Below are 18,656 nucleotides of genomic sequence, written 5' to 3' on the forward strand. Positions count from 1 at the left end.
CCAGAGGGAGGAAGGAGGAAAGGTAGAACAGAGTTTAGAGGAGATGTAGAGGTGGGTGTCGTTTGCGTAACAGTACCAATGTGCGCAACTGCACACGGACACACTTAATTAGATTAAAAGCGGAAAACACGCCATTCAGAATATTCTGACCCGATCACACACGTTTGGATCAAAATTTTATTTGACTTGAGACCGGTGGTTCATGCCGATTGGAGCGCATGAAAACACATCATCCGAAACTCGGGTTGAAATTATTCTTTCTGCGCATGTCTATGATGTTAGATATACTTTGGTAGTGGAGGGCGACTAAATGTAATTATCTCGGAATGAAGCGATTGTCTTGGTGCTGTATTGCCCCCCCGTTCAACATGTTCACAAGTAGCGTTATATACTGTTGAGTTTGTTGCCCTAAAACCCCGACTAGCAAAAACTAAAGTATGTTCTCGTGTCATGTGTCGATAAAAGACGTGATTCAGTTGTCTTAATGAGCTGTTTTTTTCACGTCTTTACAGCCACTTTAAGAGCTAACTGCCAGCCTCAGACACATGCACAGAATGTTGTGACATGAAGACGCGTGACAACTTGTACATAATCACAACATACCGTATTTTCTTGAATTGCCGCCGGTGCGCTAATTCATTTAAAACCTCTTCTCACTCCTGCGTTTACCAAAGGCATGCGGTAAAAGTAAGCATGTGCTAATTATTTTAAAACCTCTTCTCACTCCGGCACTTACCAAAGGCATGCGGTAAAAGTAAGCATGCGCTAATTATTTTAAAACTTCTTCTCACTCCGGCACTTACCAAAGGCATGCAGTAAAAATTTGAGTGTGATGTAAGTTTGGACCTTAAATCCTACTGAATAGCTCTTAATCTTCTATCATTAATGCGATTTCAAATTACCGGAATTGAAATCAGCGTCCTCCATTTTGAAAATGATGACAGGGGAAGTGTCACTCATGACGTCACGAGTTTGACCAGGCGGTAATACTAAGCATGCGCTAATTATTTTGGGAAGCGGGTTTGACCCAAGCAGTAATTCAAGGCAGGCACATACTATATGCCCTGCAGCAATTCAAGGAAAATACGGTAAATGTCACAGAGCAGCTCCTTTTCAAAAAGAGAGGTTAAACAAAGGTAGTGAACAAGAGGAAAACGATAAATACAGTGACAAAGTCGGACAAGCAGAAATGCACAGAGCCATGTTCGTTTACAGCGGAAGTTACTGCTTTTTCAGCACTTGCAGTGGGCAAACTCATCCCAGAGATGTCACAATATCACAAACAATAATTCAACTTTTTAAAGTTAAAAAAAGTTAGTGTACCAATGATTGTCACACACACACTAGGTGTGGTGAAATTTTTCCTCTGCATTTGAACCATCTCCTTGATCACCCCCTGGGAGGTGAGGGGAGCAGTGGGCAGCAGCGGTGCCGCGCCCGGGAATCATTTATGGTGATTTAACCCCCAATTCCAACCTTTGATGCTGAGTACCAAGCAGGGAGGCAATGGGTCCCATTTTTATAGTCTTTGGTATGACTCGGCCGGGGTTTGAACTCACTACCTACCGATCTCAGGGCGGACACTCTAACCACTAGCCCACTGACTAGGTATGTGGTGCGCATGTCAAAGTAAAGTCTTTGTATTATAGGTCTGATGGATTAAAATGCACGTCGTAATCTGATCATTTCTTCAGGGCCCATGAACGCATAAACATTCTGATCCGAATTAATATCAGATTAATTGTACATTTTGCCCATGTACACATGTCTACTGAAAATGTCTATTATTTTAACGGAAAATGACCAAGTGGGAGAAGGTAAAGTGATTTTAATTGTATAAACAGAGTACTACCAGGGAGATCTAAATCGAGCTTGTCCTGGGGTGTGTCAGATATACCAACGCTGGCTAGTCAGTCATGGAGGGTGGAATGAATCATGGTGTTAAATTCAGCGCTCAGATCGTGCAGGATGAGGATGGATAAAAGTTTAAAGTCTGCTTCCAAAAGGGGGTCATCTGGGATTTTAAGTAGAGCATTTTCTGTGCTGTACTGATGGTGAAAACTGAACTGGAAGTGTTCGCAGAGGTTATTGTTGGGGACATGAGCATGAAACTGTAAAGCCATTGTTTTTTCCATGATTTTTGAGAGGAATAGCTGGGATTGTTTTTTTGAAGGCCTGAATCCGGGTTTTCAAGATCGGTTTTACAAAATAAATTTTAATTGAAAGTAAAGAATATTTGAATGGATGATTGCATTTATAAGAGGCAGGAGTGAAGGGAGGGCGGCTGTAACTTTAAATATACAGTCAAACTGGATTGAACTTTCCTATGAGGGAAAAAAACTCTCTGGACAAAGTATACTGCAATGTAAAGGAAGCCTACAAGGCTGTACCCAGACCACACTTTGGACTATCTGATCACATCTCAGCTTTTCTACATCCATCATACGGACAGCGCCTAAAGCAAGCCCCCCCCAGTGAGAAAAACTGTACAAGTGTGGAATGAAGACACTGAACTAGTGCTTCAGGACTGCTTTGGGACTACAGACTGGGACATGTTCAAAACTGCTGCTCAGAGGGATGATGGTACTGTGGACATAGAGGAATATGCTTCCAGTGTAACTGGCTACATCAGCACATGTGTGGAAAACATTGTTCCCACAAAACAATACAAGATATACCCAAACCAAAAACCCTGGATTAACTGTGATGTTCGGTACAAGCTACAGGCCCGCTCCACTGCATTTGTCTCAGGCAACGCTGAGGACTACAAGAAGGCCAGATATGACTTGCGTAAATCCATCAGCGAGGCCAAGGGACAATACAGACAAAAGCTGGAGGGACTCTACTCCACCACAGATTTCCGGCGCATGTGGCAAGGCCTGCAACACATCATAGACTACAAGCAGGGGAGGAGGGGGTTCACAAACAGCCAACGATCACTGCCAGATGAGCTGAATGAGTGCTACGCCCGCTTCAAGGTCCTCAACACCAACCAACAGAGAGGGGTTCTGACTACGGAGCGCACGCAGGACCCACCACTCACTGTGACAACAGCAGAGGTACGTACAGTTCTGAGAACAAACCCACGGAAGGCAGCCGGCCCAGACAACATCCCTGGCCAGGCCCTCAGAGTGTGTTCATCAGAGCTGGCTGACGTACTTGCTGACATATACAACTTGTCACTAGCACAAGCTGTTGTGCCCACTTGCTTCAAGACCACCACCATCGTGCCCCTGCCAAAGAAAAACACTGTGACCTATCTGAATGACTATCGCCCTGTTGCACTCACCTCAATAGTGATGATGTGCTTCGAGAGGATAGTCATGTCACACATCAAGAAGACCATCCCTGACACACTGGACCTTCTACAGTTTGCCTACCGGCAGAACCGGTCCCCTGAGGATGCCGTCAACACCGTCATCCACACCACCCTCACCCACTTAGAGGGCAAGGACACCTATGCCAGGCTATTATTCATCGACTACAGCTCTGCTTTTAACACGGTCATCCCACAAAAATTTCTGCTAAACTCCTCACTGTTGGTCTGACACCAACTCTCTGTGACTGGGTCCTGAAATTTCTCACAAACCGGCCCCAGTCAGTCAGAATCGGCAACCAGATATCAGGCATAAAGGTTCTAAGCATAGGGACCCCCCAAGGCTGCGTGCTGAGCCCCCTACTGTATACCCTCTTCACACACAACTGTGTGGCCTCCCAGAACCACACCAGTATCATCAAGTTTGCAGATGATACTACGGTCGTCGGACTGATCACCAGGGGAGCTGAGGCAGCATACAGAAGGGAGGTAGCGGAACTGGTGGCCTTGTGTCAGGATTATAATCTCTCTTTGAACACAGACAAGACCAAGGAGATGATTATTGACCCACAGAGAAGGAGTGCACAGTACACACTTTTGTACATAGGGGGGGACAAAGGTGGACGGGGTGAAAACCTTTACATTCCCCGGGGCCCACATCAGCGAGGACCTCACCTGGGATCACAACACCCAACAAACCATAAAGAAAGCCTAGCAGCGACTGTACTTCCTAAGAAGGCTGTGAAAATTTGGTATGCCACCCAAAATTCTCAGCAACTTCTATAGAAGTACGGTTGAGAGTGTCCTTACCAGCTCAATCACAGGCTGGTATGGAAACTGCACTGCTAAGGACAGGAAGGCACTCCAGCGAGTGATTAAAACTGCTCAGTTCATATCAGGAGCAGCCTTCCCCTCACTACAGGACATGTACTCTACCAGGGCCACCAGGAGAGCTCACAACATCATCAAGGACAGTACACAGTCTCTTCAGCCTCCTACCATCAGGCAGACGATACAGGAGTCTGAAATCCAGGACTACGAGACTGACAAACAGTTTCTACCCACAGGCAATCAGGCATGTGATTGCTAACTTGTGAATGCTAGGCCCCCCCACCCACCCACCCATTTTTACTTTGTCTTTTTGAACAAAAGACAGCTACCTTTACCACCCCCGAACTGTGAACCATCACTGTAGACACTTTTCACATTTGATCACTAAAGACACTTTAACTGCTGCTGTGACCCAAGGTCACCTCCATATTTATACTGTTGACTGTCAATCACAATGTGCAAAAATGTTGTTACTTACTGTGCCTTGTTTATACTTTTTTATTTTAATTTTTAATTTTTAGCTAAGTACCGTGTGACTTGTTGTAGGGTGGACTAGCAAAGTAAGATTTTCATTGTACGGCAAACTGTCTAACTGTGCATATGACGATAAACAATCTTGAATCTTGAATCTTAAAACCTATCTTTATCAATAGTGACCACTCAAAGGAAGTATAAAAAGTGACTGCTAGACAGGTGGCCACAATACACAGCTTGGCCGATATTTAGAATTTCCGTACATGTTGACCTTTAAAAAATTACGTGCGTGTGTATGTTTAATTTGAACATCAGCAATAAAAACAAAAACAACAATGGTAAGTGATGCTACATACGTCATGTACAATTTGAAAATTAATTACAATGCTAAAAACAAAGTTTCACGGCTATGAAGAAACAGCAATGTAGCAAGAAAAGCAATAACAAAACAGTGCTCGTTTCTGATAACAGGCATTAGTTACAGCACAGAAAGCACAAACATGAATCGCTGGCAAACATTTACATTTTTTTCCATATCATCAATTTCCCAGATTGCGGTAGAACAAATTTTGATATCGGTGGCATGAAAACATTTTGGGATGAAAAATGAGTTAAACACGTGGCCACTATAGACAAGGTATATAAACACTTTTTTTCTGCGGGTGAAATTTTCCTGGCCGTTATTGGGAAGTGATTGCCATAGACAGGTGGAACAGGTTTGACTGCATAAGCCTATCCACATGTTAAAGCAATCTATGAATTTGTATAGTATCATTACATATAACGGTTCATCTAATAACTGGGTTGAATGCAACTCTCTCCCATGACTTATTTAAAAAACAGGAATATCCTCATGAGATCAAAGATTGCCATCATCTTTGGCCTTTTAACAACTGCTAAAGCTCGTCTAATGGTAATTGGCTGACTTATGGCCTTTTACTATTAGAGGATTCAAAGAAAGCCGCCTCTTAGTGTAAGAAAAAACCTACGTTTTGAAAGAAATTGGACGATAAGTAAGTAATAGGATTTCATGGGGCATTTCCTTTCTGTCCTTTTGTGCTTTTTTTTGTCATCCAATTATCCGACGTTACTTTCCCACACTCCTTTGCCCTCGCTCAGAGGTCTGTGCAGTTCTATTGCACCTTGAACATACAGTCGCTCTGCTAAATATAACCTTGGGAATGAAGAACAACCCAATTAGAAAAGTTTTCAGACTTCACACTTTTGGGTGACATATTTTTTGTGTAGTAGTTTCTTATTTGAAGGTCAGTGACTTTCTGTGTGCAACATTGGTGTCGTTTCTCTCCTTCTTGAGTTGTGACTTCTCCATCTTTGCTTAGGCAAAAATGTAGCTGTGCCAGTAAGGCTCACCAGGAGCTACTGGCAAGCCTCAAATCATCAATCAACATCAGGGATATTAAATACAATAACTTGTGTGTGTGTGTATATCATATCTACTTTTTCTTCATTGTCCAAACAGGAAAAGAGCGAGTCGGGCCCAAAGAGGGACATTGATGGCATGGGTGTGCCAGAGATCAAGTACGGAGACTCTGTGTGCTTCATCATGCATGTGGCAACCGGATTGTGGCTGTCCTACCAGGCGCCTGATGCCAAATCCTCTCGCCTTGGACCTGTGAAAAGAAGGGTAAATGCTCAGTTTGTTGAATTTGGATGAAATCCAGTTTTAAAAAAAAGTAAGGCTAAAAAAAAATATATCAAGGGAACTCATCTGATTATTCAGAAAAAATATCGCATTAATCATTTATACTGTAAATGCTGATTAATAACACAATTTATTTTGACTGTACATGGCCCTTTACCTTAACAGTGTATGGTTATCTGAAAGGTGGTACGGGTTGTAATACTGTCAGATCAAAGATGAGTGAGGAGAGCGACTAGTGTGCTGGCTGGACTGGACTCGGACTGGACTTTAGATACAGTAAAAATGTATACAGGTTTGAGCAAATAAAAAACATGCATTCAAGTAAATAATAAAATATGCCAATGGATGACATTTGGACTGTAAAATCACATTTGTGTTCAAATATGCACTCTATTTTTATCCATTTAAATTTACAAGTGTGATTAAACCAATTAAAAATCTGAATAAAATAAATGTGATCGCACTTGTAAAAAGTCAAAAAATATTTTTACTATAAGTCACCATGCATGCATTGGGATAATGTAACTATAAGGCTGGCAAACGAATATTTGATCACATTTTTCTTTTGTTAACTTGTAACTAATAGAGATTAATCCCAGAAGGATTAAACAAGTTTTATCTTTGATAACTAGAACCAACCTCGTCACGTCCGTTGTGTCCTGAGCAAGACACTTCACCCTTGCTCCTGATGGTTGCTGGTTGGCGCCTTGCATGGCAGCTCCCTCCATCAGTGTGTGAATGGGTAAATGTGGAAGTAGTGTCAAAGCGCCTTGAGTACCTTGAAGGTAGAAAAGCGCTATACAAGTACAACCCATTTATTTATTTATTTATAAGTGTACCTTAGACAGATTTCAGCCGGTATTGGCGTTATTTGGAAATGGAAACATTGACATTTACTAATCAAACAATGAATGAGTGACCTGGAAGATGACTTCACTCAAAAGTTTCTAAGTGCGAATATACACAAATTGCAAAAAGTTATAAAAAAAAACTTTTCTATGGCAACATTCCATACACACCATTTTAAAGGCTGTTTTAAGTGTTACTTAAGCATTGCCTCTACAATTAACAAAGGTTTCACGATGATGAACATTTTACCCTGGAACAGATTATTATTATCCCGTGGGGAGAAAAAAAGTTTTGTAATACAAGTCAGCAATCAAAGATCTTATGATTACACTGTACATTGGTACCTTAGTTTTCATTAGTAAACCATTGCAAAAGGGTCTGTTGAAAACCAAAACATCGCAGCGCATTGTTTTCCCCCACAACTTAAGTCTTTCACTGCGCTTTCATCCATGATGTGCACTTTTGGTAGAAAACCCTTTAATGTGGGGATTATCTCTCAAATCTGGTACTTGTGTATTCTCCCGCCAATATAAGTACTTTTGCTTTTAGGGCCTCTGAAGCCGCTATAAGTGTAAGTCCATCACCCCTGGAAGATGAAACATTACATTACACTTAAAGTTTGGATGCAGTGTGCACCACATGTATTAAAATAATAAAATTAAACTTGTAGAAAGAAAGGTATACAATTTATTCTGATCACTTAAATTGAGAAACATCAATTGAAATGAGGATAAAAGGACAATAATGGCACTGAATTAACTACTAAAACGCACATCGTAGTCTCGTGAGTGCAACCACATCAGAAGGGCACCGTGCGTATATCGGCAAAGTTTGAACATCCTGGTATGAACGGACGTAGCACGACAATAATCATGTTAAGTATGTTAGTATTTAATACAAAATACATATATAATGTAGCGTCTAGTAATTGGTTAGATTTTTTATTTTTTTTTACAATTAAAATGGACAAGCGGTAGAAAATGGATGGATGGGAATATCAAACTTGTCCTCGCAAGCACACAAACAGCTGTCTAGCCCCTCTTCACAAACATTTGTAGTAGACAGAAATCTTTATATCACAAATAACATCAGATTGGTTATAATAACAAGTAAACAAATATAGGGATTGTTTTTCACATCCAGCCAGGGCGAAGAAGCTGTTGTAGCGTGCATACACATTATCACCATGGCAACACACCTCCGTGTGACAAGCCCTGCCTGACTTGATATAGCTTTTTCTCATTTAAAGTGTTATCTTTTTCATGGATTTTAATGACATTCAAAAGTGTAAATGAGACTCCACAATCCAGAATTTTCACACAACCAAGAATTTTAGATGTCACCGTAAAACCCACCTTATTTGTAATGAGCCCGCCTTTGTTCCAGACTCAAACACTTTTGCCTAACTTACCTGTTGCGTTGCATGTCCACAGACTGGATGGGACAATACGAATAAGAGAAACGTAAAAATACTTCAGCGCAAACAGTAGATTAGAGTCTTATAAAATAACAATGAGGTAATGATATGCGAGCAAACAGACTTCAGTAATTTAAGGGCAGTGTTTGACCTAAGGATAATATAGACTTTGGACAAAAGCTAAGAACTCTGTACTAGACGATCGTATTTTCCGGACTATAGAGCGCACAGGTTTATAAGCCGCACCCACTAAATTTTAGAAGAGAAAAATATTTTTACATGTATTAGCCGCACCAGACTATAAGCAGCAGATATACAGGACTGTCTCAGAAAATTAAAATATTGTGATAAAGTCCTTTATTTTCTGTAATGCAACTAAAAACATGAAAATGTTATACATTCTGGATTCATTTCACATCAACTGAAATATTGCAAGCCTTTTATTATTTTAATATTGCTGATTATGGCATACAGCTTAAGAAAACTCAAAAATCCTATCTCAAAAAAATTTAATATTTCCTCAGACCAAGTAAAAAAAAAAGATTTATAACAGCAAAACAAAATCAAACATTTGAAAATGTCAATTAATCAATCAATCAATCAATCAATCAATCAATCAATCAATCAATCAATCAATCAATGTTTACTTACATAGCCCTAAATCACTAGTGTCTCAAAGGGCTGCACAAACCACTACGACATCCTCTGTAGGCCCACATAAGGGCAAGGAAAACTCACACCCAGTGGGACGTCGGTGACAATGATGACTATGAGAACCTTGGAGAGGAGGAAAGCAATGGATGTCGAGCGGGTCTAACATGATACTGTGAAAGTTCAATCCATAATGGATCCAACACAGTCGCGAGAGTCCAGTCCAAAGCGGATCCAACACAGCACCGAGAGTCCCGTTCACAGCGGAGCCAGCAGGAAACCATCCCAAGCGGAGGCGGATCAGCAGCGCAGAGATGTCCCCAGCCGATACACAGGCAAGCAGTACATGGCCACCGGATCGGGCCGGACCCCCTCCACAAGGGAGAGTGGGACATAGGAGAAAAAGAAAAGAAACGGCAGATCAACTGGTCTAAAAAGGGAGTCTATTTAAAGGCTACAGTATACAAATGAGTTTTAAGGTGAGACTTAAATGCTTCTACTGTGGTGGCATCTCGAACTTTTACCGGGAGGGCATTCCAGAGTACTGGAGCCCGAAATGAAAACGCTCTATAGCCCACCGACTTTTTTGGGGCTTTGGGAATCACTAATAAGCCGGAGTCCTTTGAACACAGATTTCTTGCCGGGACATATGGTACAATACAATCGGCAAGGTAGGATGGAGCTAGACCGTGTAGTATATTATATGTGAGTAGTAAAACCTTAAAGTCACATCTTAAGTGCACAGGAAGCCAGTGCAGGTGCGCCAGTTCAGGCGTAATGTGATCAAACTTTCTTGTTCTTGTCAAAAGTCTAGCAGCCGCATTTTGTACCAACTGTAATCTTTTAATGCTAGACATGGGGAGACCCGAAAATAATACGTTACAGTAGTCGAGGCGAGACGTAACAAACGCATGGATAATGATATCAGCGTCTTTAGTGGACAGAATGGAGCGAATTTTAGCGATATTACGGAGATGAAAGAAGGCCGTTTTAGTAACGCTTTTAATGTGTGCCTCAAAGGAGAGAGTTGGGTCGAAGATAATACCCAGATTCTTTACCGTGTCGCCTTGTTTAATTGTTTGGTTGTCAAATGTTAGAGTTGTATTATTAAATAGATTTCGGTGTCTAGCAGGACCGATAATCAGCATTTCCGTTTTTTTGGCGTTGAGTTGCAAAAAGTTAGCGGACATCCATTGTTTAATTTCATTAAGACACGCCTCCAGCTGACTACAATCCGGCATGTTGGTCAGCTTTAGGGGCATGTAGAGTTGGGTGTCATCAGCATAGCAGTGAAAGCTAACACCGTATTTGCGTATGATGTCACCTAGCGGCAGCATGTAGATGCTGAAGAGTGCAGGGCCAAGGACCGAACCCTGGGGAACTCCACACGTTACCTTAACGTAGTCCGAGGTCACATTGTTATGGGAGACACACTGCATCCTATCAGTAAGATAAGAGTTAAACCACGACAGGGCTAAGTCTGACATACCAATTCGTATTTTGATACGTTCTAATAAAATATTATGATCGACGGTATCGAAAGCAGCGCTAAGATCGAGGAGCAGCAACATAGATGACTCATCAGAATCCATCGTTAGCAATAGATCATTAGTCATTTTTGCGAGGGCTGTCTCCGTGGAGTGATTTGCCCTGAAACCGGATTGAAAGGTTTCACATAGATTGTTAGACGCTAAGTGTTCATTTAACTGCTCCGCAACAATTTTTTTCGAGGATTTTTGAAATAAAGGGAAGGTGAGACACCGGTCGGTAGTTTACCATGAGGTCAGATCGAGGTTAGGTCTTTTAAGAGGATGAATAACCGCTTTTTTGAATGCTAGGGGAACAGTGCCCGAGGAAAGTGATAAGTTTATAATATTTAGCACTGATGGACCTAATAATACAAAGAGCTCCTTGATCAGTTTCCCAGGAAGAGGGTCAAGTAAACATGTTGTTTGTTTTATTCCTTTTACACGTTGTAACAATTCCTCTAATGTTATTTCCTCAAAACGAGAGAAACTATTTTGGAGGGCAGTATCCGCCGTATATACAATCGTATCAGTGTTAATAGAACCCCGTTGTAGCTGGGACGCATTGTCTTTAATCTCCTTTCTAATGACTTCAATTTTCTTACTAAAGAATTGCATAAAGTCATCAGCTGAGTGGGTGGAGCTACTGGAAGGAGTCCCTTGTTGGGTTAGCAATGCTACCGTACTAAACAAAAATCTAGGATCGTTTTTATTACGGTGGATGAGATTTTAGTAATATTTAGCTTTAGCTAAGGTAACCATGCTTTAATAAGTTATTAAACCATCACTCCATGCTTGATGGTGCACCTCAAGTTTAGTCGTGAGCCATTTGCGTTCCAGCTTTCTACATAATAATTTCTGAGCTCTAGTTTCTTCAGTAAACCACGGGGTACGCTTTTTTGGAGCCTTTTTTAACTTTAGCGGTGCTATGTTATCAATGGTTTTGCGCAGGGTGTCGCTAAAGTTGTTAGTGAAGTTTTCAATAGAGCCCACATATTTTGGGAATGGTGCCATTACCGAGGGTAGTAGATTAGCAAGAGTTGTCGTTGTGGCCGTATTAATGTTGCGGCTGCTATAGCAGTTATTATTATTATTAGTTTGACGAACATGCGTCTGAACCTCGAATTTTATAAAGTAATGATCGGACAATACTTTAGTATACGGGAGTATCGTAACTTTGGAAGCGGCGATAGCCCTGACAAGCACTAGGTCTATCGTATTACCGTTGCGATGCGTGGGTTCATTTATTATTTGTGTGAGACCACAGCTATCAATTATTGTCTGGAGTGCTACGCATGGTGGGTCTGATGGGGTATTCATATGGATATTAAAGTCCCCCATTATGATTATATTATCGGCGTGTGTCACTAGATCAGCAACGAACTCTGAGAATTCATTGATAAAGTCCGAATAGGGCCCTGGGGGGCGGTAGATAACAGCCAGGTGTAGAGGCAGCGTTTTGACAGACCACATAGTAAGCACCTCAAACAATTTATATTCATTATTTATGTTAGGACTAAGGTTAAAGTTTTCGTTGTATTTTAGTGCGACCCCCCCACCCCTTTTAAGAGTACGGGCAATATGCGCATGTGTAAAGTTAGGAGGACATGCCTCATTTAGCGCAAAAAAGTCGTTTGGTTTAAGCCAGGTTTCGCTGAGACCGATGACGTTAAGATTGTTGTCTCTGATGATATCATTAACTAACAACGTTATGGGAGACAATGATCTTATGTTTAAAAAACCTATATTACAGGTAGTGGGCTGTTTTAGGGAATTTTTGATCAAATTATCCGTAGTAACAATATTAATAATGTTGTGTTTATTATGCCCAGTGCATTTAGTATAATTACGACCATATCTAGGAATTGATACTACGGGAATTTTCCGATTGTTTGATTGTTGCTTTGATAAACTGCACGCATCATAGTTTGCCAACTCAGTAGAACGCATGTTCCGATTGTTTGTTTCTTGCTTTGATAAACTGCACGCATCATAGTTTGCCACCTCAGTAGAACACGTCCAACTCTGAAACAATCAAAGCAGAAAAAACGTGTTCTAATTTAACTGACTCCTTACCCAGACCAGTAGTCTCGCATCTTCCATTTAAATCCGGCTTCAGGATGGAGGGAAGTGGTTTTCTGTGGGGATTAGCCTTCTGCTTTGTTTTTAGACCCGCTCGACATCCGCGTTTCCGATCACAGCGCTGGCGTCTGCTCCGTAGACGGCCCCCGCTGCTACTATACTCCCCTGCTTCACAGGCCGCTGGATGTAGCCGCCGAAGTATTCCCATGCTAGTTAGCACGTCTAGCAAGCACGCGTCTTATCAGTCCAAAACGGTCCGATATGTCCACATCCAGAAGTGTCTGGCGGTCGTACGTGATCACGGAGTGACCACGATGTGAGCCAGCCATGAAGTTTGCAGAATTGTCCGGTATTTCTGCCAAATGTTCCATCTTTAGCAAGAGCTCCGCGATGTTGCAGCCCGTCCGGGCGCCGCCATCTTGCACTTTAATGCACTCAGTATAGACCCGCTCGACATCCGCGTTTCCGATCACACCGCTGGCGTCTGCTCCGTAGACGGCCCCCGCTGCTACTACTCCCCTGCTTCACAGGCCGCTGGATGTAGCCGCCGAAGTATTCCCATGCTAGTTAGCACGTCTAGCAAGCATGCGTCTATCAGTCCAAAACGGCCCGATATGTCCACATCCAGAAGTGTCTGGCCTTTTGCACGGATTACTGCATCAATACGGCGTGCCATGGAGGCAATCGGCCTGTGACATTGCTGAGGTGTTATGGATGCCCAGGATGCTTCAATAGTGGCCTTCAACTCATTTGCATTATTGGGTCTGGTGTCTTTCAGCTTCTTCTTCACAATACCCCACAAATTCTCTATGGGGTTTAGGTCAGGAGAGTTAGCAGGCCAATGGAGGACAGTAATCCCATGGTCAGTACACCAGTTACTGCTGGTTTTGGCACTGTGAGCAGGTGCCAGATCATGCTGGAAAATTAAATCATCATCTCCATATATATGTATACATATACTATATGTATGTGTGTATATTTGTGTGTGTATATGTGTATAAGTGTAAATGTATGATATATAAATCAATGTTTTTAATCTTTTTGAATGGATTAACATTCTTTAAAAGAAAATAATTGCGATTCATTCAAAAATCTTGTTTTTGTCAACCCTGCTTTTCAGTGTATTTGCTTGTTTTTTTAGTTGTTTTTTTTAACTATTTAAATTATGGCCATCAGCAATGAAAAATCAACACATTAGCTGAACCTTTTTATAAGCTGCAGGGTTCAAAGCGTAGAAAGAAAAAAAAAAGGTCTTCCGGAATTTACAGTACTGCACATGGTGTCACGTTACAGTGACTGGCTTAAGTCTGCACTATGTCTCTACTGTCAGATGCTGCTTGTCGTAGTCTGCACCGAGTGCCTTGATGCTATGATATACTTATGCACAGGTAAACATTCCAACCATGTCAAACTAAAGCTGCCTTTAAAAGAACGGCCATGTTCACCCCCGACCCAGACCCAGCAGAGTTAAACAGCATTAAAAGGTCGCACAGTGTTTGGCCGTTTGTTAGAGTGACACAAGGAATGCTGGTCAATTCTGGGCATCCGTCCAGGAACATCAAACATCCCTCCGTACTAGTGCCAGGCAGTCCCTGCAGCCTTGACGCCATGCCAGTGCACCTGACATGTTGGCGTGGGTATGTGTGTAGGATACTCTGATCAACTTACACCACCCAAGTCCTCATCTTGATTATGTTTTACAGTTGGTAAAGTTAGAGACCCACCCATGAACTTGAGCGTCCAAGGAATGCATACGTTACATACGCGAATGTTATACTGCTCTAATTATATGTATGCATTCGAACTATGGTATGAGTAAGTGGCTATGGATTATACTTGGCAATTTGTGAAAACGTATAGTTCACATGTGATTATTTTATTGATAGTTTATCTCCATTAAGAGACACAACACTTCAGCGGGTACAACTACACAGCCTCATGAGGTATAAGCACAAGAGTGTGCCCAAGATAGTAATTGTTTTGATTGATGCTACCAACATGAGCCATGAGATATTTTCTAACAGTATTTGAGGGACAAATGGTATTTACATCTTTAGTTCAGACAAATGGATGACTGTTTTTGTCAAAAGGATGTAGATGTATGGATGTAGATATATGTATGGATGTAAATGTATGTATGTATGTAGATGAGTGTATGTATGTATGTATGTAGATATACTTATGTACGTAAGTAGATATATATATATATGCATGTATGTATGTAGATAGACATATGTATGTATGTAGATATACGTATTTGTATGTATGTATGTATGTATGTGTGTATGTAGATAGATGTATGTATGTATGTATGTAGATAGATACAGTATATTTATGTATGTAGATATATGTATGTATATTCATACATTTATATATATATATGTATATTCATACATATATATGTATATTCATACATATATATATATGTGTGTGTGTGTGTGTGTGTGTGTATATTGTGTTACTATGAATTAATGAAGATTAATCACACTGTTTTGAACACTGGAAGGCGGCACACATTGCACAGGCAGTGATAACGTCACACGCCAGTGTGATGAAAGTTTGAGAGGTGTGCTCTGCGCCCATTATGCTTCAAACCAAAGTAGTAGTATTGCAGCGATAAACGTTCTTATCGTTGCATATCAAGTTTAAAATGACATCTTAAAGCAAAACAAACAGGATGTTTTTTTCAAAATGTACAGCCAGCCCTTACAGGACAATACCCCTTGTGAAGACCAAGTGCTGCAAGATGTCCTTCATGTCACCAACTAATTTCGTAGAAAAGAGGATCATCATTGTGATCTGAAAATATGAATAAGCTTGTTTGTTGGAACAAAGAGTAAATGCAGATGTAAATGGTGCACTACGTAGAGCTGTTTATGGGTGTTTTTACATTATTATTATACTGTACATTTGTACTTTTTGTGCTCTATTGTTGCAAATACTTTCAAAATGTTAATTCATACTATACTATACTGTCACCAAGTTTTGAGCACGTCGATGACTTGCAGTTCAGTAAAACATATTAAAAAAGTTCCTGTATGACATTCTGACTACCAAATTGCATTTGTATCGAAATATTAAGGTATTTTCTTAAGCAAATTGTATTATTGCAAGCAAACAATAATCTGTTCGGAATCACCCGTCAAGAGTGTGATTAATCTGATTTTTAAAAATGAATTACGACTCCTAATAACCATGTCAGCAGACCCCAAAACTAATCAATTTAATTTATTTTAATCAGCCCCTTAAATCATCCAGCAGGTATATAATTGAAAAATGTCATGAATGGATGATTATTTATAATATTTAAAGTGCAACATCCATCCATCCGTCCATTTTCTACCGCTTATTCCCTTTCGGGGTCACGGGGGGCGCTGGCGCCTATCTCAGCTACAATCGGGCGGAAGGCGGGGTACACCCTGGACAGACTACCGTAGTTTAATTGCACCGCGAATATTTTCTCTCTATCGTCTGCATTTGCAGCACAATCGCCTCCTTTCTCACTGCCGTTTGTGCGTAACTGTGCCATTTTGCACGAACGTTCCAGACACAAGACAGTGGCCCTAGAATAGGGATAGGGAACCTATGGCTCTAGAGCCAGATGTGGCTCTTTTGATGACTGCATCTGGCTCTCAGATAAATCTTAGCTGACATTGTTTAACACGATAAGTAATGAATAATTGTGCTGGTAGTCACAGTGTCAAAAATAATGTTCAAAATATAAAACATTCTCATGCATTTTAATCCATCCATCTGGTTTTTTACCGCACCTGTTCAAGAAGTCGCATTAATGGTAAGAAGTATTTTATTTATTGTTGGTTCGCTTCAGAATAACAGTGTTATTAAAAAAAAATAAGATACTTATTTTATCAAACTCTAAAAATGTTGGTTTTACTTAAAAATGCATGCATTTAGTTGTGTTCAATCTTAAAAAAATATTATATGGCTCTCACAGAAGTACTTTAAAAAAATATTTCGCTTGTATGGCTCTCTCAGCCAAAAAGGTTCCCGACCCATGCCCTAGAACATTATGGGCATTCTGATAATCCGATATATCACTCGCCATACAGCAATCGATGATATCTGTCTATTACCTGACCGCTTTCATGTTAGCTATTTCTCTTTGTTTATAATGTATATTTTCTGCTGGATCTACTCTCTATTTTATGCAGCCCTTTTTAACCTTTTTAAAAGCAGTGAAACATGTATGCGCCAATACACAAATAGAATATACCTCCATAGTAAATACTTGTGTTGTGTGCTAACACAGGCCTGCCTGCATTCCGAAGGCCACATGGATGACGGGCTTACTCTCCAGCGCTGTCAACACGAGGAGTCCCAAGCTGCTCGCAACATTCGCAACACAACAATCCTCTTCACCAATTTCATCAAGTAATGACGGATGAGGCGGCAACTCACGGGAGACAAAAAGATGTCTCATGGGCTGTCTTCCTGCTTTTCAAAAAAAAAAAAAAAAAAGGGCTTTGGACAGCACCGCCGCAGGGGAATCCACGGCGGTGGCGGGCTACGTGGAGGAGGTGCTGCAGACGCTGAACGACCTGATCGAGTACTTCAAGCAGCCGGACTCGGAGCTGGAGCACGAGGAGAAGCAGTGTCTGCTCCGCTCACTCATCAAGCGTCAGGACCTCTTCAAAGAGGAGGTGAACGAGGACCCAGCGGCGGTTCTACTGAATTATGCAACGCATCGTGCAACATTAATGTCCCCTCGGGTCACTGCGGTTGCGGGGACATACCCCCAAGTGGCAACGTTAGGCACACCTGCACAATCTAATGACATCTTCGGAAAAGAGTTACATTATACATTTATGAAAGATAATGTGTAGTTTAATAACTGTATTACTGTCTAGGATGGGCACTGAATATGGTACTTTTATTTACAAATGTAGTCGTATGATTAACGTACAATCCAACTGTACCAACACTTGGCGGGCAAACAAGCGTTCAAGAAGCACGGCCTCAAAGTAGTTTTGCAATTTCCATGCAAACAAAGCAAGTATGCCTGATTTAAAAAAAAAAAAACACCCAAACATACTGTAAGGATCCACTTTTCAAGATACGCTAACTCTGTGCTTATTGCTTATATTTGCTTTGCCATTGACGTGCTACTGATTAGCCTCAGTGATTTTACATGGCGATATCAACACGTTTAAATTTGGCAATTAAAACTACAACTAAGATGTATGTTACAATCAAACAGCCGGTGTGTAATAAATGCAATACTTACAGCATAAACACTTTTTAGGGTGCAACAAACGACGAGATTTAGCAGACGCTATTCCGTGACTCTGCAACACACCGTAGCAGTTGTCCCCTATATGATAATTTTCCTGAGGGAACTCTCCTGAAGGAATCAAAGATCTATCTATCCATCCATCCATCCATCCATCCATCCATCCATCCATCCACCCATCCATCTATCTACCTACCGTATTTTTCAGAGTATAAGTTGCTCCGGAGTATAAGTCGCACCTGCCGAAAATGCATAATAAAGAAGGAAAAAAACATATATGTCGCACTGAAGTATAAGTCGCATTTTTTGGGGAAATTTATTTGATAAAACCCAACACAAAGAATAGACATTTGAAAGGCAATTTAAAATAAATAAAGAATAGTGAACAGCAGGCTGAATAAGTGTACGTTATATGAGGCATAAATAACCAACTGAGAAGGTGCCTGGTATGTTAACGTAACATATTATGGTAAGAGTCATTCAAATAACTATAACATATAGAACATGCTATATGTTTACCAAACAATCTGTCACTCCTAATCGATAAATCCCATGAAATCTTATACGTCTAGTCTCTTACGTGAATGAGCTAAATA

The 18,656-nt window shown here is 40.9% G+C and overlaps 1 protein-coding gene across 2 annotated transcripts in view; it reads left to right on the plus strand.

Annotated features, from left to right (window-relative positions):
- ryr3 (ryanodine receptor 3) overlaps positions 1–18,656 on the plus strand; it is a 380,753-nt gene that overhangs the window by 126,797 nt on the left and 235,300 nt on the right. For both annotated transcript variants that reach the window (XM_061886489.1, XM_061886490.1), the window contains exons 12-14: positions 6,102–6,266; positions 17,080–17,201; positions 17,290–17,470. In XM_061886489.1, the coding sequence (XP_061742473.1) occupies positions 6,102–6,266; positions 17,080–17,201; positions 17,290–17,470 (468 nt within the window). The remainder of the gene's footprint in view (positions 1–6,101; positions 6,267–17,079; positions 17,202–17,289; positions 17,471–18,656) is intronic.

Source organism: Nerophis ophidion, linkage group LG24 (genome assembly GCF_033978795.1).
Source record: "Nerophis ophidion isolate RoL-2023_Sa linkage group LG24, RoL_Noph_v1.0, whole genome shotgun sequence".
NCBI classification, from domain to species: Eukaryota; Metazoa; Chordata; class Actinopteri; order Syngnathiformes; family Syngnathidae; genus Nerophis; species Nerophis ophidion.